Source organism: Pan paniscus, chromosome 3 (assembly GCF_029289425.2).
Source record: "Pan paniscus chromosome 3, NHGRI_mPanPan1-v2.0_pri, whole genome shotgun sequence".
NCBI lineage: Eukaryota > Metazoa > Chordata > Mammalia > Primates > Hominidae > Pan > Pan paniscus.
Window position 1 is genome coordinate 2832549 of NC_073252.2, and position 27221 is coordinate 2859769.

General features: G+C 48.4%; 1 protein-coding gene across 2 annotated transcripts in view; it reads left to right on the top strand.

Annotated features, from left to right (window-relative positions):
• Positions 1-20756, top strand: part of RNF4 (ring finger protein 4) — a 47228-nt gene extending 26472 nt beyond the window's left edge. For both annotated transcript variants that reach the window (XM_063603487.1, XM_008965493.5), the window contains exons 3-8: positions 1542-1656; positions 5203-5282; positions 16859-16868; positions 17341-17500; positions 17986-18034; positions 18574-20756. In XM_063603487.1, coding sequence (XP_063459557.1) covers positions 1542-1656; positions 5203-5282; positions 16859-16868; positions 17341-17500; positions 17986-18034; positions 18574-18723 — 564 coding nt within the window. In that variant the 3' untranslated portion in view covers positions 18724-20756. The remainder of the gene's footprint in view (positions 1-1541; positions 1657-5202; positions 5283-16858; positions 16869-17340; positions 17501-17985; positions 18035-18573) is intronic.
• Positions 20757-27221: the final 6465 nt, after the last annotated feature.

A 27221-nucleotide genomic window follows, 5' to 3' on the forward strand; every position in this document is an offset into this window, starting at 1 on the left:
CTGCAAGGCTGGTACTGGTGAGGAACTTGAGACTTAGTAGTGCAGTACTTGCCCCAGGTTGTCCAGTGCAAAGGATAGCAGGACAGGGCACAGGGAGAAGAGCACAGAAACACCAGTGGGAATTACAAGGTGACAGGCTCTGTTGGGAAGCTCTTTTTTTTTTTTTTTTTTTTTTGGGGGGGGTGAGATGGAGATTTACTCTTGTTGCCCAGGCTGGAGTGCAATGGCACAATCTCGGCTCACCGCATCCTCCACCTCCCAGGTTCAAGTGATTCTCCTGCCTCAGCCTCCCGAGTAGCTGGGATTACAGGCATGTGCCACCACGCCCAGCTAATTTTGTATTTTTAGTAGAGACAGGTTTCACCGTGTTGCCCAGGCTGATCTTGAACTCCTGACCTCTGGTGATCCGCCTGCCTCTGCCTCCCAAAGTGCTGAGATTACAGGCCTGAGCCACTGCGCCTGGCCAGCTCTGTCTCCTGATTAAGGTGGAGGATATTCTCAGCTTGTCTTTTGGGACCAGGCAGACCAGAAATGCTGGAGCATATTGGCAAACCAGCAGCCTAAGGATTTGGAAGAAAGGCTGGTCAGAGTGTCAGTTGCATATCAACCAGCTGAGAGCCTGAACTTTCCGGAAGACATGGCTCTTGGGTAGCCACTGGGAACAGGCTTAAAACAGCTTTGGTTCTTTGAGTTCTTTGTGGGGAGTGATTGTCTGGTGTGAATCACAGTTGATAGTGCCCTGAAAGGTTCAAGGCCACATTTCCCAGGGGAAGATAAGCTTTCCACAATGTATAGAAACTCAGAAAACTCCAAGTTCTTTATGCTAAGAAACAAAAAGGGCTCAGAAAGGCTGAACACAAAGTCAAGGAAGAGAAATTGATAACTTTTGGTTAAAGGGAAGGGTTTCCAGCCTTTTGGCCAGGGCATCCACTACCAAGTCCAAATCCTGACTTGGCCTCAAGCTTTTGTAAAGGGATGCATCGTGTCCCTTTTGACCTGCTGATAGTTTTTTTGAGATGGAGTCTCACACTGTCACCCGGGCTAGAGTACAGTGACACGATCTCGCCTCACTGCAACCTCTGCCTCCCAGGTTCAAGTGATTCTCCTGCCTCAGCCTCTGGAGTAGCTGGGATTACAGGTGCCTGCCACCACGCCCAGCTAACTTTTGTATTTTCAGTAGTGATGGGGCTTCACCATGTTGGCCAGGCTGACCTTGAACTCCTCACCTCATGATTCGCCCACCTCAGCCTCCCAAAGTGCTGGGATTACAGGCGTGAGCCACCATGCCCAGCCGACCTGCTGATAGTTTGATAAAACAGAAGTTTTACTTTCTGGAATTTCTACTCATTGTATGTTTTGGATGGTTTCTCTCTCCGTAAGCATTCAGTATTCTTGAATCTCAAGTTTTGAAAGGAGCCCTAACTTCAAGTCTACTCGCTGGCTTCTTAATGAAGTGAACCATTTCTATTGCCCGTTTAGTTCTTCCTGAAACCCTGACATTCTGGTGTTCATGTGACTCTTCTTTCCCCCTTGCCACTCAGAGAAAGCGTCGTGGTGGAGCAATAAATTCTAGACAAGCCCAGAAGCGAACTCGGGAAGCAGCCTCCACCCCCGAGATCTCCTTGGAAGCAGAACCCATAGAACTCGTGGAAACTGGTAAGATTGCCAGGGACACTACAACTGTGGGGTGTTAAAGTGGAGAGAGAACACTGTACCAGGGTGAGCTAGTAGAAGGTGCTTTCAGTGTCTTTAGAAGGCCTGTGCAGTCTCACACTCACCATGTACAACTCAAAGCTTCACAGATTCTGAAATAGCTTCTCAACTGGGCTAATTGTTCAACTCTGGTAATGTGCAGCAGTGGGGTAGGACCCATTTTTTAAAAAATCTAGCACAAATGAGATAGCCCACCTTTTCTATCTGAAACTGCATCCCCAATTGCTGGACCTTGTAAAGTACTTCGCTTTCCTCTTCTGTTTTTCATTAGGACATGAAATCACCCAAGAAGGCAAACTTGTCCACAGAGCTCCCTGTGTTGGAGCTTGGTATAGGCAGAGGCCAGGTTGGATTTCCCCTTTCTGCCTGCTCAAGAAGTGGTTGATGGCTGGCCTAAGTCCCTTTGCTCTGCATATATTGTTTTTATAACTAGGATACCTGCAAACTGGCATTTTATTTTTATTTATTGATTTATTTATTTTTGAGATAGAGTCTTGCTCTGTCGCCCAAGCTAGAGTGTAGTGGTGCAATCTCGGCTCACTGCAAGCTCCACATCCTGGGTTCACGCCATTCTCCTGCCTCAGACTCCCGAGTAGCTGGGACTATAGGCACCTGCCACCACACCCGGCTAATTTTTTGTATTTTTAGTAGAGACAGGGTTTCACCATGTTAGCCAGGATGGTCTCAATCTCCTGACTTTGTGATCCGCCCGTGTCGGCCTCCCAAAGTGCTGGTATTACAGGCGTGAGCCACTGCACCCGGCCATGCAAACTCAACGTTTTAAACAGAAGAAACTTAGTGCAAGATAAATTTCATGGGCCCCCCAGGAGAAATGAAGTTCTCTATATGGTCTCTGAGTTTCACTTCTACAAATGAGTTCTTGAAAGCCTTGACTTGAGGCTAGGATCCTGGCTCTAGACCAAAAAGGAACGAACTGCTTTCCGTCATGGCACTTGTCATCCTCTAGGCAGTCTTACCCCTGTGTGTACTTAGGGCTGCCCATTAGAGCACTGTTTTGTTTTTGTTTCTGTTTGAGACAGAGTTTCGTTCTGTCACCCAGGTTGGAGTGCAATCGCGTGATCTCGGCTCACTGCAACCTCTGCCTCCCAGGTTTAAGCAAGTCTCCTGCCTCAGCTTCCCGAGTAGCTGGGATCATAGGCGCCCACCACCACACCCGGCTAAATTTTTTTTGTATTTTTAGTAGAGACGGGGTTTCACCATGTCAGTCAGGCTGATCTCGAACTCCTGACCTCAGATTATCCACGTGCCTTGGCCTCCCAAAGTGCTGGGATTACAGGCCTGAGCCACCCGCCTGGCCTAGAGCACTGTTTTTGTAAGAGCCCAGAATTGTGTTCACCAGAAAGAGAATGGTTCAATAAATTGTTGTATATCAGTATATTGGCTGTTGGACAGCCCTTCTTTTTAATAAAGAATGCAATAATTTTATATAAATTATATTGTATATCTAAGATTATCACGGTTTTTATTCTTGTGAAACTTTATGATACAAGAAAATAAAACAGGCCAGCCAGATTGCTTGAGCCCAGGAGTACCAGACCAGCCTGGACAACATAGTGAGACCCTGTATCTATAAATAAAAAAATTAGCCAAGTGTGGGAGGCTGAGGTAGGAGGATCACTTGAGCCTGGAACATTGAGGCTGCAGTGAGCCGTGATCGTGCCACTGCATTCTAGCCTGGGCAACAGCAAGACCCCACCTAAAAAATAAATAAAAGAAGTTACGTTGGGTTGGGCGCCATGGCTGGCTCCTATAATCCCAGCACTTTGGGAGGCCGAGGCGTGCAGATCACCTGAGGTCAGGAGTTCAAGACCAGCCTGGCCAACATGGCGAAACCCAATCTCTACTAAAAATGCAAAAATTAGACGGGCGTGGTGGCGGGCGCCTGTAATCCCAGCTACTTGGGAGGTTGATGCAGGAGAATCACTTGCACCTGGGAGGTAGAGGTTGCAGTGAGCCGAGATCGTGCCACTGCACTCCTGCCTGGACGACAGAGCGAGACTCTGTCTCAAAAAAAAAAAGTTAAATGCATTACAAGACACTTTCCCCAAATATTAGACCAATACTGTTTCTTAAAAAACTTCATTTAGTGTTTTGTTGTTGTTGTTGTTTGTTTGTTTTTGAGATGGAGTTTTGCTCTTGTCGCCCAGGCTGGGGTGCAGTGGCGTGATCTTTGCATCCCGGGGTTCAAGCAGTTCTCCTGCCTCAGCCTCCCGAGTAGCTGGGATTACAGGCATGTGCCACCACACCTCGCTAATTTTGTATTTTTAGTAGAAACGGAGTTTCTCCATGTTGGTCAGGCTGGTCTCGAACTCTAAACCTCAGGTGATCCGCCCACCTCAGCCTCCCAAAGTGCTGGTATTACAGGTGTGAACCACTGTGCCTGGCCCATTCAGTGCTTTTTAATATTAATATTAATAGTAATCAGAAATAAAAATGGTTGTGCGTCATTTTTTACTTTATATAAATGGAAGTTGTACATTAACTGTTTGGTCCATGTCCTTCTCACCTTTATCCTATGCACATGTAGACATCACAGTATACCCTAAGGGCTGAAAGGCAAGCTTCACAACAGATGCAACCCATTTTGTATGTTGAGGTTCTAACTATCAGTATATATCACTGTTATTCTCCATCCAACTAGGGAGACAAACTTGAGAGATAAGTGGAAATTAAAAGTTTGTCCTTGGCCGGGCACGGTGGCTCACGCCTGTAATCCCAACACTTTGGAAGACTGAAGCGGGTGGATCACAAGGTCAGGAGTTCAAGAGCAGCCTGGCCAAGATGGTGAAACCCCATCTCTACTAAAAATACAAACAAAATTAGCCAGGCATGCTGCCAGGCGCCTGTAATCCCAACTACTCGGGAGGCTGAGACAGAGAATTGCTTGAACCCAGGAGGCGGAGGTTGCAGTGAGCCAAGATCGCACCACTGCACTCCAGCCTTGGCGACAGAGCGAGACTCTGTCTCAAAAAAAAAAAAAAAAAAGAATTTGCCCTAGATTAACCGATGAAGTTACTAAGCTAAGCCTGACTTTTGGTCCTTGGGCCAAGTGAGAGTGGTCAGCTTCACCTGCTGGGAGGAGCAGAGGTTTCAGGCTGGTCCATCCCAAAGAGAAAGGCCCGGGGCTGGGCATGCACGGTGCGTTCTCCCAGATGGGGCACAGAGGCATAGCCGTGTGGAAGTGGGATGCCATGGAATAGAGGTATGCACATGCACACACATACATAACCCCCCAGGTACATTTGTAAAAACCATACCTCCCCACTCAGAGCAGAATTCTGGAAGGGTGGTTACTGGCTTTCCCTCCTGAGGGAGGTGTTGGTCCTGGTGCTCTTTGCAGTGTATACTTCAGGATTGTTTTAGTTTGGGGTAAGCCTATATTACATTAGCAGTCATACTAAAGTGTAGAGGGATACAACCTTACTTTCCTCTTAATCTTAATGCTTGTTGAAATACTTTCTTTTGAAGCTGGAGATGAAATTGTGGACCTCACTTGTGAATCTTTAGAGCCTGTGGTGGTTGATCTGACTCACAATGACTCTGTTGTGGTAAGTGTTGGAGTGTGAGAGTCGGCTGTTTCTTGGGTATGGGTCCCTGGCCAGTGCCAGCATCTGACAGCCTTGGTCACAGACTCCAAGTCAAGGTTACAGCTTATGCTAAAGAAGTTCATGCATCTTGTGGAATTGAGCTTTTAGAAAGAAAATAAACAGTAACAATAATAATAACAAAGAAGTTCATGCATTCAGTGACGAGAGCCCAAAATGAAAAATGTTTCTGGAAAATCATTTGTTATAGCCTTGTCGCCTATGGAGTAGGTCTGTGTAACCTGACCTTGCCACACCTGGGCACAAAAGTGGTTTGGGGAGAATCTCAAGGCCCCCACATCTGTCTTCAGTCCCTGATTCCACAGTTTACACCAGCTGTGTGACCTTGGGCATGTGACTTAGCCTCATTCACTTTCCATGAAATGGGGACAGGTCACTCATGTCAGCAGGGCATGGTGTAAGACATCTTACAACAGATGCCGTGTTTGAGTGCCTGACACCTAGAATGGTGCCCAGTCACTGTGAGTGTATGCCCTCCCAACTGAAAGGAAAGGGAACGTTGGCTCAGCACTGCCCATGGGAAATCTCTCAAGTTCCAAAAGTGCCTGCTGCTTAGCATGGCCTCAGGGGATGCAGGCTCCCTGCATTGCCACCTGATGCCTGCTGCGTCCTGATGCCAGGGAGGCTGGAGCCCAGGAGGCTGCCTGTGTCCCTGTCTCATGGCACCGGTTACAGACTGCAGGGGACGTGTGTATACGTGTCCTGCCTGCCAGGAGGGAGGCCTTGTCTGGTCAGAGGACACACGGAGAAGCTATTTCTGATAGACCTGTTTCATGGTGCATGCAGGTCTGGGAATCTGGTCAGCATCTTAAGGGCAGGTTTGCCTCTGGAAGATGCCACTTGAGTGTTTTCTGACAGTGTGCTCGGAACACAGGTCGGGGTGGGGGCACACTTGGCAGCATTGGCAGTGGGGTGGTAAGTGCTGCTGAGGAGGACTGTGGGGTGTGGGGGCTGCTAGTAGCTGAGTCTTCGCCTTGGCCCTGGGCTCACTGGTGTTGGGGTTATCCTGTTTGGCTGATGCTTGGGTATCTGAATAGGGACACCCCATAGGTGTTGCTTCTTAGCTGTGCTGAGAACTTCAGAATAGGGTTACACTGAGAAGTTTCAAGACTTCAATGCAAAGAAAAGGGCAGGGATGGAGAACCATCTGAGATAAGCAGCAGTGGGTTTAGTTGTACGTGGTCCCTGCTTAGGTCTCATTACTGTGTTTTCTGAGGTACACACACACATATGACTTTGCTTATCGTCCCTTTGTGCTCCATGGAGTTCTGGAAAGATAACTAATTTGGTATGTTAGCTGACAGCTACAGCACAGTCACTGATTTTTTTCCCTCTTTCTTTTTCCCAGCTGACACCTTGGTTTCACCAGTTGCTAATTAAAGCTGGAAAGTGGTGTCTGCAGAAGTTTTTTTGTTTTTTGTTTTTTGTTTTTCTTGAATACTCAGTGTTCACCACAGTCTTCTTGGCCTTCTCTCTGCCAGACCCTGAGGAGAGAGCTAGGATTTTGACTGCAGGAAGACAATGATTGATTGGCTTTTGTTGGCTGACAAACCAACATCATTTCCCCTTTCACACTTGTGTTTTCTTTTGCTTTAGAAACAGGGTCTCAGGCTGGGCGCGGTGGCTCACGCCTGTAATCTCAGCACTCTGGGAGGCCGAGGTGGGCGGACCACGAGGTCAGGAGTTTGACATCAGCCTGGCCAACATGGTGAAACCCTGTCTCTACTAAAAATACAAAAATTATGCGGACGCCTGTAGTCCCAGCTACTCAGGAGGCTAAGGCAGGAGAATCGCTTGAACCCAGGAATCAGAGGTTGCAGTGAGCCGAGATCACGCCACTGCACTCCAGCCCGGGCAACAGAGTGAGACTCCATCTCAAAAAAAAAAAAAAAAAATACAAAAATTAGCCAGGCATGATGATGCATACCTGTAATCCCAGCTACTCGGGAGGCTAAGGCAGGAGAATTACTTGAACCCAGGAGGCGGAGGTTGCAGTGAGCAGAGATCGCGCCACTGCACTCAAGCCTGGGCGACAGAGCAAGACTCTGTCTCAAAAAAAAAAAAAAAGAAAAGAAAAGAAACAGGGTCTCACTCTGTTGCCCAGGCTAGAGAGCAGTGGCATGATCATACCTTACTGCAGCCTCCAACCCCTGAGCTTAAGTGATTCTCCCACATTATCCTCCTGAGTAGCTGAGACTACAGGTGCATGCCACCATACCCTACTAAATTTGGGTCGGGTGGTGGTGGTGATTTTTTAATATTTTTGTAGAGACAGGGTCTCACTGTGATGCCCAGGCTGGTCTTGAACTCCTGGGCTCAAGCAGTCACCCACCGCAGCCTCCCAAAGCACTAGGATTACAGGTGTGAGCCACCACACTGGCCAGCTTTGTTTTGTTTTGATGACTAAGCTGCTCTTGCTAAAAGGGCTTCCTCTCTGAACTTCCCTACCTTTCTTCTGTTTCCCTGGGCTAGGGCTCCATGTTAGCAGTCCTACTCCCAATTAACCTGGGGCTGTCTGGTTAACCTTTATAAGATCTGCAGTCATTGGGAGACCCGGGGACCAGGAATGTTGGTGTTGAGGGAGCTACCCTGGAAAGTGGATGGGTGGCCAGAGGGAAAGCTGATAGGTAAAAGGGAGACGCTCCTGGCTTGGGAAGCAGGAGTCCTAGGTTCTGGTCTCTCAGATCTACTGGTCAGTTTGATCAGTGGATTTATCTCACACTGTCCTCAGTGTTCTCAGCCACAAAATAACTGCTTTGGACTTGATAGCTCTTGCTAATCATTTTCTACTTATTTTTGATTTTAATAAGTCCAAGTGCCAGTTTATGGATTTACACTGAGACATATACTTGAGTTTGGAATTCTGCCTCTGAGCAGATCTGTTTGGGAGGCCTCTAATGCTATTCACTGAGGATAAGGGGCATCTATAGATGGATCGTGTGTTCAGGGTGACCCTAGACTGCACCTGCAGGAGAGTATAAAATGGATAAATGTGTTCATTCTGGAAGTGGGGTAACCTTCCTTACCAGTTCCGCCAGGACCTGTCGAATAGTTTGAGTGCACTGCTTTAGCTCCAGTAGCTCTGTACCTGTAATATAGGAATCCCTGGATACCAGGATCCAGAGGTAGCCGTCAGAACATCAGGGCACCCTCTAAACTTTGTGCCTGTGGTCCCAGCTACTGGGAAGGCTGAGCAAGGAGGATTACTTGAGCTCAGGAGTTCAAGGCAAGCCTGGGCAACATAGTGAGACCCTGTCTTCTTCAAAAAAGAAAAAAAGACTGGAAACTTTGCATACAGGTGTGCACATTCTTCCAACTTTCGAAGGAATTCAAAGCCCCTGAAAAATGAAGGGAAATGAAAAATGCGGTAAGATGCAGTGAGAGACTTTGTTCATCTCGTTTGATTAGTTTCCCTCAAAATGAACTTTCATTTTTGGCATTGCATAGCCTAGAAAAGGCATCACCACTGTGTCCCGAGGTGTGAGTGTCTTTGATTTTTACTGGATAAATGCCAGACTTTTCTAAAGAGGGAGCAGTTCACATTCATGCCAGTGTTTGAGGTTCTCCACATCCTCATGGCCACTTTTAGCCATTCTGATGCTTGTCCAGTGGTGTCTCATTGTGGTTTTAATTTGTGCTTTTTGATTACAAATGGGATCAAACAACTTTTCATGTTTATTTTTCTCTTTTGTGAAGTGCCTGTTTAAAACTTCTTTGTTTTATAGCTTTTTTTTTTTTTTTTTTTTGAGACGGAGTCTTGCACTGTTACCCAGGCTGGAGTGCAGTGGCGCAATCTCGGCTCACTGTAAGCTCTGCCCCCTGGGTTCACGCCATTCTCCTGCCTCAGCCTCCAGAGTAGCTGGGACTACAGGTACCCGCCACCATGCCCGGCTCATTTTTTGTATATATATATATATTTTTTTTTAGTAGAGACAGGGTTTCACTGTGTTAGCCAGGATGGTCTCGATCTCCTGACCTCATGATCCACCCGCCTTGGCCTCCCAAAGTGGGATTACAGGCATGAGCCACCGCGCCTGGCTTTTTTTTTTTTTTTTTTTTTTTTTTTTTTTTTTTTTTTTGAGACAGAGTCTCACTCTGTCACCCAGGCTGGAGTGCAGTGGCACGATCTCAGTTCACTCAGTTCACCTCCGCCTCCCAGGTTCAAGCAATTCTCCTGCCTCAGCCTATTGAGTAGCTGGGACTACAGGCATGCACCACCATGCCAGGCTAATTTTTTATATTTTTAGTAGAGATGGGGTTTCACCATGTTGCCCAGGCTGTTCTTGAACTCCTGACCTCAGGTGATCCACTCACCTTGGCCTCCCAAAGTGCTGAGATTATAAGCATGAGCCGCTGCACCTGGCTGTTACATAGCTTTTTTTATACAACTTTCGTATATAAACTTTTTTCATCATAAATAGGACTTTTCACTTTAGTACCTAGCTCATCCCAGTAGCTTTTCCAGAACTGCTGTCTTCACCACAAAGCTCCCTATGTTTTCCCAATGCAAACCTGAGTGTTTTTAGCATTTTAACTTTCCTCACAGAGAAGACATCGTGGAGCGGATAAATAGATTTGCAGGCATTTCTGTGTCTTCTCCAATGCTGTCTGGAATAATTTTCTCCACCACTTCTTTCAAGTTATTTGTCTGCATCTCTCTTTTTTTTTTTTTTTTTTTTTTTTGAGATGGAGTCTCACTCTGTTGCCCAAGCTGGAGTACAGTGGTGCGATCTCGGCTCACTGCCAGCTCCGCCTCCTGGGTTCACACCATTCTCCTGCCTCAGCCTCCAGAGTAGCTGGGACTACAGGTGCCCGCCACCACACCTGGCTAATTTTTTGTATTTTTAGTAGAGACGGGGTTTCACCATGTTAGCCAGGATGGTCTTGATCTCCTGACCTTGTGATCCGCCCACCTCGGCCTCCTAAAGTGCTGGGATTATAGGTGTGAGCCACTGCGCCCGGCCTTGGGTCATGATTTCCATCATCTTAGACCTGTTGGTGCTGAGGTTTTCTCTAACCATTGGTAGTCTAGACATCAACATGAGCTTCAATCATGGTCTGCCTTTTTTTTTTTTTTTTTTTTTGAGACGGTTTCTCACTGTCACTCAGGCTAGAATGCAGTAGCGTGATCTCAGCTCACTGCAGCCTCCGCCTCCTGGGTAGCTGGGACTATAGGCATGCACCACCACGCCCAGCTAATTTTTGTATTTTTTGTAGAGACAGGATTTTGCCATGTTGTCCAGGCTGGTCTCGAACTCCTGACCTCAAGTGATCCACCCGGGTGGTCTGCCATTTTTAAATCACACAACACATTTTGTCATGGGTAAGACCCATGCATGGAAGCTAGGCAGTTTTTGCCCTGAACATCTTGAACAGTCAGCTTGAGTTTTCTGCAAATCAGCAAGCCTTCAAACATAACCCTTGAGGCCATCAGATACAATTTTGGTTCCTTGAGTCCTATAAACTTTTTAAATTGTTGAAAAAATTGAACTAGAACAAAGCAAACCATTAGTTGTTTTCTTTTTCCCCCCTGAGACAGAGTCTCGCTCTGTCGCCCACGCTGGAGTGCAGTGGCACAGTCTTGGCTCACTGCAACCTCCATCTCCAGGGTGCCAGCGATTCCCATGTCTCAGCCTCCTGAGTAGCTGGGATTACAGGTACACGCCACCACGGCCAGCGAATTTTTGTATTTTTAGGAGAGACGGTTTTGCCATGTTGACCAGGCTGGTCTCGAATTCCTGGCCTCAAGTGATATACCTGACTCAGCCTCCCAAAGTACTAGGATTACAGACGTGAGCCACCATGTCCAGCCTCCTTGGTTGCTTTTTAACAGCAAATAATAATTTTTTTTTTCCATGTTGTGTGCTTTCTCCAAATTTGTTTTTTTTTCTTCTTCTTCTTCTTCTTTTTTTTTCCCTTGAAACAGGGTCTCACTTTGTTACCCAGGCTGGAGTGCAGTGGTGCCATCACAGCTCACTGCAGCCTGTACCTTCTGGGCTCAATTGAGCTTCCTGCCTCAGCCTCCTAAGTAGCTGGGACTATAGGGGTATGTCACCATCCCTGGCTGATTTTTTATATTTTTTTGGAGAGACAAGGTCTTACCGTATTGCCCAGGGTGGTCTCAAACTCCTGGGCTCAAGTGATCCTCCCATCTTGGTTTCCCAAAGTGCTGGGATTGTAGTTGTGAGCCACTGAGCCTGACCTTGGGTCACTTTTCATGAGCATTTTCAGTATGCCAGTCTCTGCTCTGGCTAGAAGCAATGCAGTGGTAGAAAAGAGACTGGCAACTCTCTTTAAGGAATCGAGATTTTTTAAGGGGAAGGTTATTGAAAATGTTACTTAGGCTGTTTTTCTTAAATTTCCAAAGATTGTCTCTTAGTAAGGTTGATTTTTCTGGAATCTTTTTTTGGTCTGTTTCTATAATGTATTAATAAGTCACACTATTTGTGTTTTATTCTGTATCCTGCCTGGTTTTCCATTAATGAGACTCTGTAGAAAGGATACTTGATAAAGGCTTTTCTGGAAGGAAGGAAGGAAGGAAGAGGGAGGGAGGGAAGGAGGGATGGAGGGACAGAACCCTGTAGATCTCTGGGTGTAAAGGACACAGGAGGCACACTGTTGGAATAAGTGAGCCAGCCCAATTCCATAGAAAGAAAGAAGAGCTCAGACAAGCCCAAACATCATATCCAGGAATTAGCCAAGATGGGTTGGCTACTCATCTACAATGTGATTGTCCGCACCAGCCTTCCCGACTTTCCTGCCAGTGCTCCAAGTAACAGGCATCAGTAACTGCATGATGTGTGTAGCTGTTGGACATTGAGTAGCCTTTTGTGTGCACAGTGCTTGGAGATGGCTGTTTTTCCAGTGGAGCAATGTGCAGTGCTGTGAGATGTAAAGTTGTCTAAAGCAAGTGTGTCTTGGTGCCCTTGGCTGGGTGAATATTCCTAGAAATGCCAGGGGCCAGCCTGAGTGCACGGGACCCAGTGATTCCTATACTTGCTTCTTTCATGCAGAGGTGTTCTGAGGCTCACCTGTGCTTTTAGAAGCACAAAGGGGCTTCGAGTGACCAATCAGATGTGCCTGCTGCAGGTCCACTCGTCTCTAAATGCTCTGACCTGTGGACTGTTGTCCATAGTTGAGAAGAAGCTAGAGTAAAATAAAATGTGTGAGTGAGTGAATCTTTTTCTTTTTTTTTTCTTTTCTCTTTTTGAGACAGGGTGTTGCTCTGTTGCCCAGGCTGGAAGGCAGGGGCCCGATCTCAGCTCACTGTAGCCTCAACCTCCCAGGTTGAAGAGATCCTCCTGCCTCAGCCCCAGGAGTACTGGGACTACAGGTACACACTGCCATGCCCAGCTTATTTTTTGTATTGACGGGATCTCGCCGTGTTGCCCAGGATGGTCTCGACCTCCTGAGCTCAAGTGATTCATCCCGCCTTGGCCTCCCAGGGTGCTGGGATTGCAGATATGGGACACCATGCCCAGCCGAGGAAGTGTGAATTTCTGATCTTGGGCTAGCTTACCACAGTACTAATTAAACTATTCAGTTCAGGGGATTAGTTAATTGTTGTTATTTCAGTTTTGGTTTTTCACTTATCTTAAAAGCCTCTCAAATAGATTAGAGGCCCCAGAGCTTGTGTTACACCTCTATCCATCTCTCAACTCATCTGGTAGGCATTTATGAAGCGCTGGTACTCTTCCCTCTGCATCTATCTTCTGTGCTGGGCAAGTACTGTGCCACCTGCAGGGCCATAGCTGTGATTTAGGTTCATTACAGAGTTCTTCAGATGTCTGCAGGGATTCTGGAATTTGATGTGACTCGGCCACTGGGTGGAGGGAACACCAGTGATCAATACTGTATTGTCCACCAGCTGAGAGGCCAGGCTGTGGTGGTTGGTTTTGTTTTTTTGTTTGTTTGGTTTTTGTTTTGTTTTGTTTTTTGTTTTGTTTTGTTTTTTGTTTTTGAGACGGAATTTCACTCTTGTTGCCCAGGCTGGAGTGCAATGGTGCAATCTCGGCTCACCACAACCTCCGCCTCCCAGGTTCAAGTGAGTCTCCTGCCTCAGCCTCCTGAGTAGCTGGGATTACAGACATGAGCCACCACACGCCCAGCTAATTTTGTGTTTTTAGTAGAGGCGGGGTTTCTCCATGTTGGTCAGGCTGGTCTCAAACTCCCGACCTCGGGTGATCTGCCCGCCTCTGCCTCCCAGAGTGCTGGGATTACAGGCATGAGCCACTGCCCCAGGCCTTTTTTTTTTTTTTTAAGACAGTTTCACTATTGTCACCTAGGCTGGAGTACAATGGCACGATCTCAGCTCACTGCAGCCTCCACCTCCCGGGCTCAAGTGATTCTCCTGCCTCAGCCTCCCAAGTAGCTGGGATTACAGGTGCCCACCACCACACCCGGCTAATTTTTGTAGTTTTAGTAGAGACAGGGTTTCACCATGTTGGCCAGGCTGGTCTCAAGCTCCCGACCTCAGGTGTTCTGCCTGCCTCCGCCTCCCAAAATGCTGGGATTACAGGCATGAGCCACCAGGCCCGCACTTTTCTTTTTTTCTTTTTGAGACAGTTTCACTATTGTTGTCTAGGCTGGAGCGCAATGGCGTGACCTCGGCTCACTGCCCCCTCCACCTCCTAGGTTCAAGTGATTCTCCTGCCTCAGGCTCCCAAGTAGTTGGGACTACAGCCACGCGCCACCACACCCAGCTAATTTTTGTAGTTTTAGTAGAGACAGGGTTTCACCATGTTGGTCAGGCTGGTCTCGAACTCCTGACCTCGAGTGATCCGCCCGTCTCGGCCTCCCAAAGTGCTGAGATTCCAGGTGTGAGCTACCGCGCCCAGCCTGTGGTGTCGTTCTTATACTGAAGACTCATCTGGAAGCTGTTTTTCTCTCATTAAAAGTGGGGACAGTCAGAATTGTTACCAGTGAGGAAACACTCTGGCCACCCTGTTCTTATGCACCCCAGTAGTTGTGTGTGTATCACCTGCTGCTTGCCAGCAGCCCCTGGGCTCAGTGCTCAGGACAGGCCTCAGTTTGGTACCATCCACAGGCAAGCTGGGTATGACTCACAGGAGACCATAAAGACTCAGTACGCACACTGTCATGGCTGGGGCACTGGGAGTGTCATACCCTTTCCGGGTGTCCACACCTAATTGGTGGGTCATCTTGGCAGAGGGTGGGGGCATGTTGGAGCTGTAGAAAGCTGGGGTCATTTCTAGCCACAGAAGAATTTGCTTTTGCTCCCAGCTAAACCCAAGGCTTTCCCCAAGGGCCAGCACTGTTACCAGAGCCTCCTTTTCTAGATTTCATGCGGACAGTACATTGTGCCGGCCCTGGTAAGTTTGGTCCTGATGGTGAGGTTGACTGATTGTCCCCAGATTTCCCTTTTCACCGTCTGCAGTCTCCTCTAAGAGGAAAGGGGAGCACTTTGCAGTGGCTCCACGTGTGTGGATTATATTCTCTCATCCTCAAATCAAAGACCTTTATACTCAGTCCTACATCCTTCCTGCATGGCCGTTTGTGTATGTCAGGATACCATTTGGGAAACAAAATCCACTCTAATTATTCCTAAGCTTAGTGGATTTTAACATGGAAGGAGAAGCCTAAATCAGCAGTCTCTGGGCTGGGTCTCCAGGAATAACTCTTGACCTCAAAGCATTGACCCACCTAGGGAGCTGCTGTGTCTGCTCCACGAAGAAGGTCTGGAGGCGGCATCCACCCCCTGCACTCACATCTTTGGGTTCGTATAGACAGTACTGCAGACCCTTTCTAGGGAGGAGAGGCCTGGGCTCAAGACATAGCAGCCTCTGCCAGAAGTGTTTCTTCAGGATGCAGCTGTGCCTGCCAGTGCCAACACCCTCAGCAGCTCAAATCGGCCTCCATCCCCTGCCCTGCCAGTAGCATGAGTGTGTCTGAGGGAACTCGGTTCACGTCTAGGATCCTGGCTGCACAGGAGTCAGAGTAGAGGATTAGAGCTTTTTGTCACTGTAGGGCAGGATGTCCTGCCCAGGGGACAGGCAGGGTGAGGTGAGCAGTAAGGCTTTGGTGGTGAGAACTTTCCTGAAGCAGCCCCTCCTACGTGCTGAGCAAGAGGGAAAGGGCGTTCCACTGGCTCCCCTAGATGGGTAAGAGCACTTGGCCAGAAGGTGGGAGGAACCACGTTTGAAACTGTTGGAGCAGAAATTGTCTAGATGTAAGTTCTGAGCTGGCAGGTGAGAGGCTTGTCAGGTTCTTAGGCCCCCAGGACACAGAATTGGATTGTGTTCAATCCTTGGTGTGTGTCACACGCATTGGTCATGCATAGCCTGCTTTTCTCTGTTAGTTACTTGTAACAACCTACTGAGCAATGCAAATCCTCCTCCACATGAAGGCTCCACCTTGGCAGTGGCCTACATTGGTCGTGTCAGCTTGAGAGAGCATCATGCCCCTAGTGCTGTCTAAATGTTCACTGCCTCACGTAACCCTCACAACAGCACAGTCAGATGTGGGCTCTGGTGACTCTGTGCTTCAGAAGAGAAAGCTGCAGCCCCCAGATAGTAAGTAAGGTCCCCAGGTCTTGCAGTCAGCACATGGTGTGGCTGTGGCAGCCCCCAGATAGTAAGTAAGGTCCCCAGGTCTTGCAGTCAGCACATGGTGTGGCTGTGGCAGCCCCCAGATAGTAAGGTCCCCAGGTCTTGCAGTCAGCACATGGTGTGGCTGTGGCAGCCCCCAGATAGTAAGTAAGGTCCCCAGGTCTTGCAGTCAGCACATGGTGTGGCTGTGGCAGCCCCCAGATAGTAAGTAAGGTCCCCAGGTCTTGCAGTCAGCACATGGTGTGGCTGTGGCAGCCCCCAGATAGTAAGTAAGGTCCCCAGGTCTTGCAGTCAGCACATGGTGTGGCTGTGGCAGCCCCCAGATAGTAAGTAAGGTCCCCAGGTCTTGCAGTCAGCACATGGTGTGGCTGTGGCAGCCCCCAGATAGTAAGGTCCCCAGGTCTTGCAGTCAGCACATGGTGTGGCTGTGGCAGCCCCCAGATAGTAAGTAAGGTCCCCAGGTCTTGCAGTCAGCACATGGTGTGGCTGTGGCAGCCCCCAGATAGTAAGTAAGGTCCCCAGGTCTTGCAGTCAGCACATGGTGTGGCTGTGGCAGCCCCCAGATAGTAAGTAAGGTCCCCAGGTCTTGCAGTCAGCACATGGTGTGGCTGTGGCAGCCCCCAGATAGTAAGTAAGGTCCCCAGGTCTTGCAGTCAGCACATGGTGTGGCTGTGGCTGTGGCTGTGTTCACGCTCCAGGAGACTCCACTAAACACCCAGCAGGGAGAGACACAGCACATCAGCTGGGAGGTGGAGTGACCTGGGAAGTGGGCTTGACTGACTGGGAGAGGTGCACAGATCCTCTGTGGGTGGGAGGAGGGTGGGGCCTCTGCTGCTCACCAGAGGGTTCCACAGAGGGTGTCACATGTCAAAAAAAAGAAATGCCTTCATTTATCACTTATATCAAACTGATTGCTTCTTTCTCTTTTGTTTTTCTCCTTCTGTTTACAAGATTGTTGACGGTGAGTGGTTTCGTTTCCTTTTTCACTGGGTTTGGAGAGGAAACTGGCATAGGTGAGAGCCGCGGTGCTGCAGGTCTTGCCAGACCATCCCCAAGGGCTTGGAGCGCTCCAAGCAGGAATATGCCTTCGCAGATGCTGTGGTCAGACCCGCACAGCCAGTCCCCCTTGTGCCTGCTGAAGAAACTTCACCACTATCATTGAGCACTGAGCTATAGTCCTTTCTTGTGGCCTACCAGATTTTGGAGAAGGCTGGTAGCTCACAGCAGGGGCTGGGGGGTTTCTCCTGGGAAGATAAGATAGTGGCCTCCAGAGCTGGGCAGAACCTTCTGGGTTATAGCTGAGCATGGCAGCAGTTTGTCTCTGGGGGTCCCAGGCAGGGAAGGAAGAGGGTCTTAAGAGGCGTCAGGATGGGAGTGGTGAGGATGGTAAGAGTAGAGAGCCTCCAACCTGAAAATGTGACCTCTTACCTTAGAAAGAAGAAGACCAAGGAGGAATGCTAGGAGGCTGCCCCAGGACCATGCTGACAGCTGTGTGGTGAGCAGTGACGATGAGGAGTTGTCCAGGGACAGAGACGTATATGTGACTACCCATACTCCCAGAAACGCCAGGGATGAGGGCGCTACAGGCCTCAGGTACCAACGTGCCCCCAGCTCTGCTGCCGCCATGCTAGGATGTGGGGCCAGGGCATGGGAATACTTTTCAGCAAATCTGTGAGCCCTTGGCCCTGGAAGGGCTTGCCCAAGCCTCTACCCAGCATCTGGATACAGTTGGAACTGGGTCCAGAACTGAGTCCAGCTATTCCCACTGTAACCAGAGGATGCCAAGCGCTGACACAGTGTGTGCAGACAGTCCCAGTGGCCCCAGACAGGGATCCTGGGGCTGGTAGGGGCCTGGGGGAGGGCAGGGTGACTCAGGTTGTGTGCACCTTCTCATGTTCACCCTGCCACATGCCCTTGGGGCAGTTGGCTTTCCTGAAAGTCTCTCGGATGCCCGCGCTAAGGCAGAGTCAGGACGCCAGGGACGGGACTCTTGTAGGGGATAGGGGCCACTCACATGACAGGGTATAATAAAACGTTTGCGTTGACTGAAAAACTAACGTGAAGCACTGTGCTCTTAGGCCCTCGGGTACTGTCAGTTGTCCCATCTGCATGGACGGATACTCAGAGGTAAGTAAACCAAGCTGTATCTTCCATGCTTCTGGTTTCTAAACTTCACTGAAAGAATTGGATGAGACAGGATCTTCCCCCTCGGTGGGATTGGACACCCCTACTCACAGTCATGCCTGGGCCGTCACTTATTGCAGATCTGCCTGTGAGGGGAGAATGTGCCAGTTTCTCCTTGGACCCTACAACTTTCACCTTCAGCCCCTATACTCCTGTATGCCCTGAGCTTCTGGGTGCAAATGCGTCCTCCTTTTTTGTCCCCCATCCTGGCTCTAACTGAAAGCTGCTAGTGTTTACTGGGGTCTCTCATAACCCTCTTGGGCTGTCACACTGTTGAGATGCCATGGCCCCTGCCTCCTGCTCTCCAGCTGAGAGAGACCACAGCAGACACAGTTAGCTCTCCAGACCCCTCCCTGTTGCAGCCTGGCCCTTGCTTTCCTTTAATCAGTCATCTTAGGCATAGGTGGGTGGGATTCTCTGGGGACCATGGCTGCTCTGGGACAAGGGCAAACTCGGAGGCTCTTCTTTTTAATGCCTTCTAGATCGTGCAGAATGGACGTCTCATCGTTTCCACAGAATGCGGCCATGTCTTCTGTAGCCAGTGCCTCCGTGATTCCCTGAAGAATGCTAATACTTGCCCAACTTGTAGGAAAAAGATCAACCACAAACGGTACCACCCCATTTATATATGAAGTATTCAGAGCCCCCCAGGAGAGACGGATGGACAGACAGACAGCCAGGTTCTCCAGTGGTATCTGCCTCCATTTTCCTGAGATCAAAAAGACTGTTTCGAAACCAACGTCTGATATGTAAACTGCTCTTTTGTTTCCAACCCCTTCCTTTTGTTATCTCCAGTTTGATGCTATGGCGCTGGACCCAGGGCCCTCCCAGGCCATCTCTGTTCCTCTGGGGTGGTCCAGTTCTAGAGTGGGAGAAAGGGAGTCAGGCACATTGGGAATCGTGGTTCCAGTCTGGTTGCAGAATCTGCACATTTGCCAAGAAGTTTTCCCTGTTTGGAAAGTTTGCCCCAGCTTTCCCAGGCACACCACCTTTTGTCCCAAGTGTCTGCCAGTCGACCAATCTGCCTGCCACACATTGACCAAACCAGACCCGGTTCACCCAGCTCGAGGATCCCAGGTTCAAGAGTGGCCCCTTGAGGCCCTGGAAAGACCAATCACTGGACTTCTTCCCTTGAGAGTCAGAGGTCACCCGTGATTCTGCCTGCACCTTATCATTGATCTGCAGTGATTTCTGCAAATCAAGAGAAACTCTGCAGGGCACTCCCCTGTTTCCTAAGAACGAAAAAGTGCAATAAAGGCCATTCGTTACCTACTTTTCAGCAGCCCACAAGATGTAGCACTATTAGTGTCCCCCTCAGAGGCTTAATGTTGCCTGTGGAGCAGTGCCCATCCCAGCCCGTTTCTGCCCACCAGTTGTTCTCAGGAACCTTACCCATGCTCCAGCGTCCTTCACCTGGCACAGGACATGCAAGATAAATAGGGCAGGCACGTGTTTGGGTGTCCTCTCTTTTCTGATAAAATCCATCCCGTGTTTGCCACACGCCCTCCAGTTCTCAGTTCCCACTGCCTAACGTCTGCCCCCGTGTAGATACTGAGAGGTGATGGCAGTAATTGTGGCCTTATCAGCCGCTCAGTTCCAGGCTTTTGCCCAGGTCACTGTTGCCCCATGTTCGGAGAACCTGGCCCACCTGCCTTGGCTTTCTCATCCTTCCCAACCCCGTGCCGTTTATTTCAGAAGCTCCCTGGCCACTGGGCTTGGATGCTTCGGGCTTCTGACTGCTCCATAGGTTTTGACTGGTGAAACAGGGGCCCAGATGACAACCTCTCCTTCGCTCCACAGGTACACGGGAGCCTCAGGTTCTCTCAGGGGCAGCAAAGTGGCCCAAGCTGCCCCTGACAGCACAGGGCCTGGGGGTGGCTAACGAGAGAGGCCTTACAGTGCCAGCCTGCCTCCTCTTCCACTGTCGTCCTTCCTCAGAGGGCCTCACGCCAAACAAACGGCCTTTTCGTGTGAAACATCTTCAGGGTGGGAAAGGGGCCACTTCTGGCTTTGTTAGCAATAACTGACCTTCAGTTTACCCTTCTGAAGGAGCAGGGACTCAGCACAGAATTCACTTTAGACGGGGCTGAAGGAGTGTCCCTCCTCTATGTGAAAAGAAAATTGTTTTATTCTTCATTCTGACTTTTTAACTGTTCGGCTCACTTCCAGTTAGTTTGAATGAAAATAATAATTTTCTACTTGGAGTTGAAGAGGGCAGAATCCGCAGCTCTCATCATTGTGATGTGTAGCGTGTCTGCCCTCTGACTGGACATCATTGCCATTAACTTTCTTCTGGGCATCACGGCAATGTCACGATGCCCAGACTTGGAGCAAGGCAACCTTGGAGTCAGTCCACTCATAAAATATGGTAACACCCATTTTAAAATTTAAGTTTTGTCCTTAAAGACAACTTCAGTGGTTAATTATAAAAGTTGTGTTACTTCGTCCTAAATTAAATTGATAGATTTAAAAATGTGTTTTGTTTCTACTATTCAGAAACTGCGAACTAGGGAAAGGTTGGTATGAAAAAATGTCTTTCCTTTTTTCAATGTACATAGTTCAACTCTTTCTTTGTTACATTTAAACTATATCCATGGATATCAGTCTGCTTTGGACTCCTCTGCTAGTGTTACAGATGGAAATAAAACCATTAATTTGAACCAAATATCTTTTACACATTCATTTGCTCTTTGGAATCAGTTTCCCCCGTTTGCCAAGGTGCGGGGTTCTTATCTGCCTCACGTTCAGTGTATTTTGCATTGGTGTGTGTTCAGGAAGTTTCCATGTCCTAAATCCAGCAAGCATGTGAGAGGCTGTTCTTGGAGCACAGCCACAAGCCCAAGCCCTGGAGTCCCTAAGAGAGCAGAGTCTACTCTGAGAGGCAAGGTTGACCAAGGAGCTGTCTGCTCAGCTCGGCCAGTCTCTCAGAGGTGCTGGGGGTGCTGCTCTGAGTGGGATGGACTGAGATTGCCCTGGAAACCTTGCACTGCAGCGCCCCCCTTTGCCCCTGACCACCTAGATACAAAATTTGCCCTCTGAGTGGGAGTCAGCACTGGGAGTGCGTGGATATGCCAGCCACTGCCACAGGTGAGCAGTGCCAGCAAAGCCACAAGGAGGGAATGGGCTTGGCAGTGTGGCCAAGCTCTCCCTTTGCCTCTGCCCTCTGTACCTATCCAGCTGTCCCCAGGGACTAGAAAGGCTAACATGCTGGCTGCCTGGGTCCCAAAGGCCTACCATCCAGTGCAGTTTGCTTACCATGCTCCTGGCACTGCACTTTTGGCTCTGTGGGCAGTGAGACAGATGTCATGGAACATGTTTACAGAGGAGACAGTCCCCCAGGCCACTGGAAAATTGAAACTGATGAGGGTGGGGTACGGGAAACCAGGAGATTCAGCAGGAAGAAGATGAAGCTGTCCAGAAAGCTCTCTCTGAATAAGGGCTGCTAAGTTGCCATCTTCAAGGTCCAGAAAGCTCTCTAGGGAAAGAGGAGAGGAAAGAATTCCAGAGACCCCAGGCCAGGCCTGTGAAAGTTATGAGAAAGAGCTTCTTGCTGGCATACAGTAGGGTCTGCAGGCCCCCTGATACCTAAAGGCATTGGACCAGACACTTCTGGTGGCTACCCAGGGCCTGGCAGTTCTTTACCCCAGGAACAAGCCTAGGGGAGGCAGGGAGCAGTGTATCCCTAAGACTGGTACTGCTGGAGTGGGTCTGGTCCTGGAAAGGAGGGAGCCCCCAAGGCTGGCTATGGAAACTCAAAAGATGTCTGTATTAACTTTTTCGGTGGGGGGGTGGTTTTGTTTTGTTTTGGCAGCATAGAAACAATTGATTCTGTATATTGTGTATCCAGAATCCTTGCTATTTTTTTTTTTTTCCTAAGACGGAGTCTGGCTCTGTCGCCCAGGCAGGAGTGCAGTGGCTCGATCTCAGCTCACTGCAACCTCCGCCTCCCAGGTTCAAGCGATTCTCCTGCCTCAGCCACCCAGCCAGCTGGGATTACGGGACATGCCACCATGTCCAGCTAATTTTTGTAGTTTTCGTAGATACGGGCTTTCACCATGTTGGCCAGGCTGGTCTCAAACTCCTGATCTCAAGTGATCAGCCCGCTTCGGCCTCCCAAAGTGTTGGGATTACAGGCGTGAGTCACCACTCCCGGCCCCAACTCTATTTTTTTTTCTTTTTTCTTTTTTTCTATTTTTGTAGAGACGGGGGTCTCATCACGTTGCCCAGCCTGGTCTTTAACTCCTCGCCTCAGGCGATACTCCTACCTCAGCCTCCCAAAGGTGCTGGAATTAAAGGTGTGAGCCACCGCGCCCAGCGTAGCCCAGTACATTATTATTACACACAAATGGTGTTTGTGTTTTAGTGTTTCATCAAGAAAGATGTTTGCTGTAGGTTCTAGTTAGATAACTGTCAGATGAGGGAGGTTCATTTTCCTACCATGAGATAAGCATTTATCTTTTTTTTTTTTTTTTTTTGAGACGGAGTTTCACTCATCGCCCAGGCTGGAGTGCAGTGGTGCAATCTCTGCTCACTGCAGTCTCCGCCTCCTGGGTTCAAGCAATTCTCCAGCCTCAGCCTCCCAAGTAGCCGGGATTACAGGCGTGCCACCACCATGCCCGGCTAATTTTTGTATTTTTAGTAGAAAACGGGATTTTACCATGTTGGCCAGGCTGCCCTCAAACTCCTGACCTCAGGTGATCCACCTGCCTCGGCCTCCTCAAAAGTGCTGGGATTACAGGCATGAGCCACGACACCTAGTGGCATTTGTCTTCAATTTCTGTTTTTTGTTTTTGCTTTTTTTTTAACGAGACAGATTCTTGCTCTGTTGCCAAGGCTGGAATGCAGTGGCACGATCTCGGCTCACTGCAACCTCCACCTCGGGGTTCAAGCGATTCTCCTGCCTCAGCCTGCTGAGTAGCTAGGCATGCACCAGCACGCCTGGCTAGTTTTTGTATTTTTAGTAGAGACAGGGTTTCTCTATTTTTGTTTTTGGTCACAAGTGAATGTTCAATCTTACCAGTCCTTTTTCTGCTTCTATTGAGACAAGATTTGTTTGCCTCTCTAATCAGTTAATGTATTGTGTAACATAGTTATATGTTGTTTAACTACAGGGATATGTTCTTTTTTTTTTTTTTTTTTTTTTCCAGAGATGGATTTTCACTCTGTCACCCAGGCTGGAATGCAGTGGCATGATCTCAGCTCACTGCAGCCTTCACCTCCCACATTCAAGCGATTCTCCTGCCTCAGCCTCCAGAGTATAGCTAGGATTACAGGTGTGCACCACCACGCCCAGCTAATTTTTTCTGTTTCTAGTAGAGACATAGTTTCACCATGTTGGCCAGGCTGGTCTCGAACTCCTGACTGCAAGTGATCCACCCACCTCAGCCTGCCAAAGTGCTGGGATTACAAGCGTGAGCCACTGCGCCCCACCTTACAGGGATATGTTCTGAGAAATGTGTTGTTAAGCTGGGCTCTGTGGCTCACGCCTGTAATCCCAGCACTTTGGGAGGCCGAGGCGGGTGGATCACGAGGTCAGGAGTTCAAGACCAGCCTGGCCAAGATGGTGAAACCCGTCTCTACTAAAAATACAAAAGTAGCTGGACACGGTGGCAGGCGCCTGTAATCCCAGCTACTTGGGAGGCTGAGGCAGGAGAATCTGTTGAACCTGGGCAGCAGAGGTTGCAGTGAGGCAATATTGCGCCACTGCACTCCAGCCTGAGTGATAGAGTGAGACTCCATCTCAAAAAAAAAAAAAAAGACAAAAAGAAATGTATTGTTAGGCAATTCTGCTGTTGTATGAACATTGTACAGTGTAATGTGTAATTAAACCTAGATTGCAGAGCCTACTACACATCTAGGCTATGTGATATAGCCTACTGCTCTAGGCTACAAACCTGTACATGTTACTGTACTGAATACTGAAGGCAGTTGTAACACGATGCTAAGTATTTGTGTATCTAAACATAGAAAAGGTACAGAAAAGGCAGGGCGTGGTGGCTCATGCCTGTATTCCCAGCACTTTGGGAGGCCAAGGCAGGCAGATCACCTGAGGTCAGGAGTTCGAGACCAGCCTGACCAACATGGAGAAACCCCATCTCTACTAAAAATACAAAATTAGCCAGGCGTGGCGGCACATGCCTGTAATCCCAGCTACTCAGGAGGTTGAGGCAGGAGAATCGCTTGAATCTAGGAGGCAGAGGTTGCAGTGAGCCGACATCATGCCACTGCACTCCAGCCTGGGCAACAGAGACTCCATCTAAACAAAGAAAAAGAGAAAAAATGGAGGCTGAGTGCAGGGGCTCACACCTGTAGTCCCAACACTTTGAGAGGCAGATGTGGGAGGATGGCTTGAGCTCAGGAGTTCAAGACCAGCCTGAGCCACATAGTGAGACCCTGTCTCTATTATTATTATTATTTTTTTTTTTTTTTTTGAGATGGAGTCTCGCTCTGTTGCCCAGGCTGGAGTGCAGTGGGCGATCTTGGCTTACTGCAAGCTCCGCCTCCCAGGTTCACGCCATTCTCCTGCCTCCCCCTCCCAAGTAGCTGGGACTACAGGCGCCCGCCACCAGCCTGGCTAATTTTTTGTATTTTTAGTAGAGACGGGGTTTCACCATGTTAGCCAGGATGGTCTCGATCTTCTGACCTCGTGAGCCGCCTGACTCGGCCTCCCAAAGTGCTGGGATTACAGTTGTGAGCCACTGCGTCCAGCCATGTCTCTATTATTTTTAAAAAATAACAATTAAAAACAAAAACTGTGTACATTAGCCTAAGTCTACACAGGGTCGGGGTCATCATCATCACTGTTTTCCACCTCTTCCTCTTGTCCCACCAGAAGGTCTGTAGGGCCGATAACACGTGGAGCTCTCATCTGCGGTGACGGTGCCTCTGGAATACCTCCTGAAGAACCTGTGAGACTGTTTTGCAATTGACTTTTTTTTTTTTTTTTTTTTGGAACAGCATCTTGCTTTGTCACCTGTGTTGGAGTGTGGTGGCACAATCATGGTTCATTGTCATTGCAGCTTTGACCTCCCGGGCTCAAGTGATCCTCCCACCCCAGCCTCTCAAGTAGCTGGGACTATAGGCACCAGGCCTAGCTAATTTTGTTTATATTTTACAGAGGCAAGGTCTCACTGTGTTGCCCACGCTGGTCTCAAAGCAATCCTCCTGTCTTGGCCTCCCCAAAGTGCTGAAACACAGGTGTGAGCCACTGTGCCAAGCCTAACCTTTTTTTTTTTTTCTTTTTTTTCTTTTTTTAATAATAGAAGGGCCGGGTGCAGTGGCTCACGCCTGTAATCCCAGCACTTTGGGAGGCCGAGGCAAGTGGATCACCTGAAGTCAGGAGTTTGAGACCTGCCTGGCCAACATGGTGAAAACCCATCTCTACTGAAAATACAAAAATTAGCCAGGTGTGGTGGTGCACACCTGTAATCCCAGCTACTCGGGAGGCTGAGGCAGGAGAATAGGAGAATAGCTTGAACCCGGGAGGCAGGGGTTGCAGTGAGCCAAGATCACACCACTGCACTCCAGCCTGGGCGACGAGCAAAACCCCATCTCAAAAAAATAACAATAATAATAATAATAATAGAAAGAGTACAATCTTAAAATATGACTATGTAAGCCAGTAACATAGTCACTTATTAAGTATGTACTGCACATACATTATATGTGCTATAACTTTATACAACTGGTGGCACCGCATGTAACAATGTACTACAACATGACAGCTAAGCTGTCACTAGGCAATAGGCATTTTTCGGCTCCATTATACTCAACGGGACCACCATTGTGTATGTGGTCTGCTGACTAAGGTCTACAGCAGCACATGACTGTATTTGATTTTCTAGCAGACACTATACTTGCATTTCTCTGATAACTTCACCCTATTCATGATACTTTGTCCTTCTATATGTTTGTTTGTTTTTGTTTTGTTTGGTTTTTTTTTTTTGAGATGGAGTAGCTGGGATTACAAGCACCCGCCACCATGCCCGGCTAATTTTTGTATTTTCAGTAGAAACGGGGTTTCACCATGTTGGCCAGGCTACTCTTGAACTCCTGACTTCAGATGATCTGCTGTCCTTGGCCTCCCAAAGTGGTGGGCTTACAGGCGTGAGCCACCATGCCTGGTCACTACTGTACATTTCAAGACCCCCAGTGGATGCCTGAAACCTCAGTACCAAATTGTATATATATTGGTTTTTTCTTATACATATGTACTTACACATGATAAAGTTTAATTTACAAATTAGGCACAGTAAGAGGTTAGCAACTAATAAAATATTGTATATGTAGTACTTTTTTTTTTTTTTTTGAGATGGAGTCTTGCTCTGTCACCCAGGCTGGAGTGCAGTGGCGTGATCTCTGCTCACTGCAAACTCCGCCTCCTGGGTTCCAGCAATTCTCCTGTCTCAGCCTCCTGAGTAGCTGGGATTACAGGCGTGCACCACCGTGCCCAGCTAATTTTTGTATTTATAGTAGAGATAGGGTTCACCATGTTGGTCAGGCTGGTCTCGAACCCCTGACCTCGTGATCCACCTGCCTCGGCCTCCCAAAGTGCTAGGATTACAGGCGTGAGTCACTGTGCCCAGCGCAGTACTTTCTTTTCCAGTGTTTTGTGTGTGTTTTGTAGAGACAGGGTCTCACTATGTTGCCCAGGCTGGTATTGAGCTCCTGGCCTCCAGCAATCCTCCTGAATATGGTCTGAAAATATTTCATTGTAGTGTGTGCTATGGGTAACTGTGTTCTCAAAGCAAAAACATAGAAAGCGGTGTACTGCTGTATTATATTTTAAGATTCATTAATGTTTGTAGTTCATTTTTCTCACTGTATATTATTTTATTAGATGGATATGCTTCAATTTATCCACTATTTGGGTCATTTAAGTTTTGAGGCTAATAGCCAAAAAATGAGCGTTCTGTGTGTCTCTTTTGGTGCAGTTTTGCTCACATGTCTAATGGATATATACTTAAAAGTGAAATTACTGGACTATAGAGTACGAACATACTGAAAAGCTCACAAATATATGGAAATTAAATAGAACACTTAACCAATGGGTCAAAGAAGAAATCACAAGAGAAATTAGAAAATACCTTGAGAAGGGTGAAAATAAAAAGAAAACATACCAAAATTTATG